The following is a 2,657-nucleotide window of genomic DNA, read 5'->3' as shown; positions in this document are numbered from 1 at the left end:
GATTGGCTGGGAAGTCGGCCCCATGCTCTCTCATCACAAGTGACGAGAGAGCATGGGGCCGCTTCCCGGCCAATCAGGGAACCGGGCAGCGTGTAATGACGCGCTGCCCGGCTTCCTGATACCGGAAGTACTCGTGCTAGGCATCGGAACATTTGGATACTCGGAATCGGCACAGATATCGATACTGGTGTCGGGGAAACGCTACTTAAAACCATTGTTGGTAGGTTGCCTTGAACTAGTCAGTTGTTTCTGCAAAGAAAAGATCAAAATAAATTAAATGCGGGAACCCCTGGAGAGGTTTTTAAAAAAAAATTATTGCTCTGTGTCCCCATTGAGAAGATTTGTTCCCATGTCTTTTGGAGGCAGCAAATGATGGAAAAACTCATCAATACATTTTTTTTTTTTAGAAAAACAGGGAAGGGTTCTCATCTTTTTAATGTTCATATTACTGTTTGTGACACCACTCAACTTATTTCCTGTCCTGCTGTCATAGGTAGTTAAAAGGACAGGTTGTGAGATGAAATCTCCCCAGTGGCATTACAGACAGTGATAAATAGATTTAGTCCTTCCAAATGTATCCAAAACAAAGTAGTGTGTGGGGATGGGCAATAACTTCAAACAATAATATATAATTTGACCTATTTGGCTGATCCTTACATCATGCTGCAAAAGTACTCATGCTCAGCTCTAAACAAGTTTGTCATGGTTGTGCAAAGAAATAACAGTGGCATAATAGCCCCCTTTGCCCAGGCCAGTTGAATACTAGATTTCCAGCATTAACTGGGTTTGCCCCAGAGCAGGGGCCTGTCAAAGGATATCTGTATAAGAATTTCTAAACCAAATAACGTGGGTCACCCGGCCTTTTATAGGGGCTCTTTTGTAGTTCGGATATAGCTTAGACACACACACACGGTAATTGTAAAATGTACAAGTGTAGTTATTCCAAACCAGCAAGACAGAAAACGAATTCAAAGACTCACCGGATGCTTTACTGAATAATTGATTATCATATAGTCATTACCAAGGGGTAACCAGGACCGTAAGGTTACAAAGTCTCTGTTCTTAAGGGGACTTGTACATTTCCCTGTAACAGAAGAACAGTTAGTTATTGAGGCTCAAAATCAAAATGTGCAAATGATACAGATCACAAAGGCTCATTATGTGGCACACTATTAAATACTACCTGATAATTCTCATAGATTAAAGGGTTTAAAATGACCTTTGCTGCCAAAAGCAAGTCTGTGAAATGCCAGTAACCTTCGTAACCTCTCAATAGTAGTAACCTTTTGCGAAAACTGAAATATGCAGTAGTCCACGGCACCTAGGAATTTTAGATTGTTCATGTCATACTACGTTGGATTGATCCGCGTTTGCTGTGGTTTAGTGCACATAATTGCCCTTTTCCCCATCAGCAAAAAAGCGATCATGTAGGATCTGTAATTCTAAAGTTCAGAATAAAAGTATATATTACACTTGAATAATCTATCTTTTAGGCCTAAGGGGCCATTCGCACCATGTCCAGACCAGAACTGGATGCGTTTGTGGGTTTTTTTTTATGTGTTTTTTTTTGTCTCAATTGGATTTCTAGTGCATTCTGGTGCATTTGCATGTTTGAAAAAACGGTGCATTCAGTAATTTTTTTTTATATTCTGGAACTGCACACAGTGGTGTTAACTAGCCTCAATTTTAACCATAGGAATGAGCGGGGAATGCGTTTTTGGACCAGACAAAAAAAATGTTTTAGTCTGGATCTGGTCTGGAGATGGCGTGAACAAGCACTAATTATAGTATATAGAAAGTAAGACTGTTTAGGGTGATTTTCAATTATGAAATAATCACAAGTGATTTAAAGTAGGATTAAAGGCAGTTTTTTTTTACCTTAATGCATTCTCTGCATTAAGGTAACAAATGCCCAGTAGCTTTTTCTGACCCCCTCCCCCCCCATTTACTTGTGCACACCGCGGTCCCTGAAGCGATCCTCCGTTCCCCGAATTTCCTGGACAGAGGAGCCATATGCTCCTTCTGCTGCCAAACTATTGGGAGGAGATTAGGGGCGTGGCCTGCCCCACACTGTGTGCATGTCTATCGACGCACACAGCTACTTGCGGACACGACCGGGAACGTGCACGCACAGGTGTCTCTACAGCAGCAGCTTAGCTGATGGAGACACCCATGCAGGGGGCAGGAGGGAGAGGGAAGCAGAGACCCACTAGAGAATGAGGAATTAAAACCTTAAATAAAAAATAAAAAGCAGCAAGGATCTGCCTCCCATGTGGGCTTTCCAAGCATACTAAAAACAAAAAAAGCTAAAAGGTTTAATATCACTTTAAAGAAGAAGAACGAAACGTTTCAGTTAAACCACAAGTCCTTTTACCCACCCACCAGCTTGTGCCACAACAGAAATATCTAAACCAGAATCTTTTCCTGCACACACCCTAAAAGGTGCCCATACACTGCTCCATTCTCGTACGAGAATCGGGCGAAATCCCGCGATCGTACGAGAATCGAGCAGTGTGAACTAAAGGTGCCCATATACTGCTCGATTCTCGTACGAGAATCGGGCGAAATCCCGCAATCGTACGAGAATCGAGCAGTGTGAACTAAGACGTGCGACCGTTTCTACTGTACGGTCGCACGTCTTTTGTCGCGCCAACATG

The 2,657-nt window shown here is 42.5% G+C and overlaps 1 protein-coding gene across 1 annotated transcript in view; it reads right to left on the bottom strand.

The window, feature by feature from the left end:
* Positions 1 to 2,657, bottom strand: part of LOC108785747 (PCTP-like protein) — a 49,163-nt gene that overhangs the window by 9,017 nt on the left and 37,489 nt on the right. Inside the window, exon 3 of the mRNA XM_018554885.1 lies at positions 981 to 1,084. Within this exon, the coding sequence (XP_018410387.1) occupies positions 981 to 1,084 (104 nt within the window). The remainder of the gene's footprint in view (positions 1 to 980; positions 1,085 to 2,657) is intronic.

The sequence above is a fragment of the Nanorana parkeri genome, unplaced genomic scaffold (assembly GCF_000935625.1).
Source record: "Nanorana parkeri isolate BGI_ZX_2015 unplaced genomic scaffold, ASM93562v1 scaffold176, whole genome shotgun sequence".
NCBI classification, from domain to species: Eukaryota; Metazoa; Chordata; class Amphibia; order Anura; family Dicroglossidae; genus Nanorana; species Nanorana parkeri.
The sequence above is the reverse complement of the archived record's forward strand: the minus strand, read 5'-3'. Positions and strand labels throughout refer to the sequence as shown.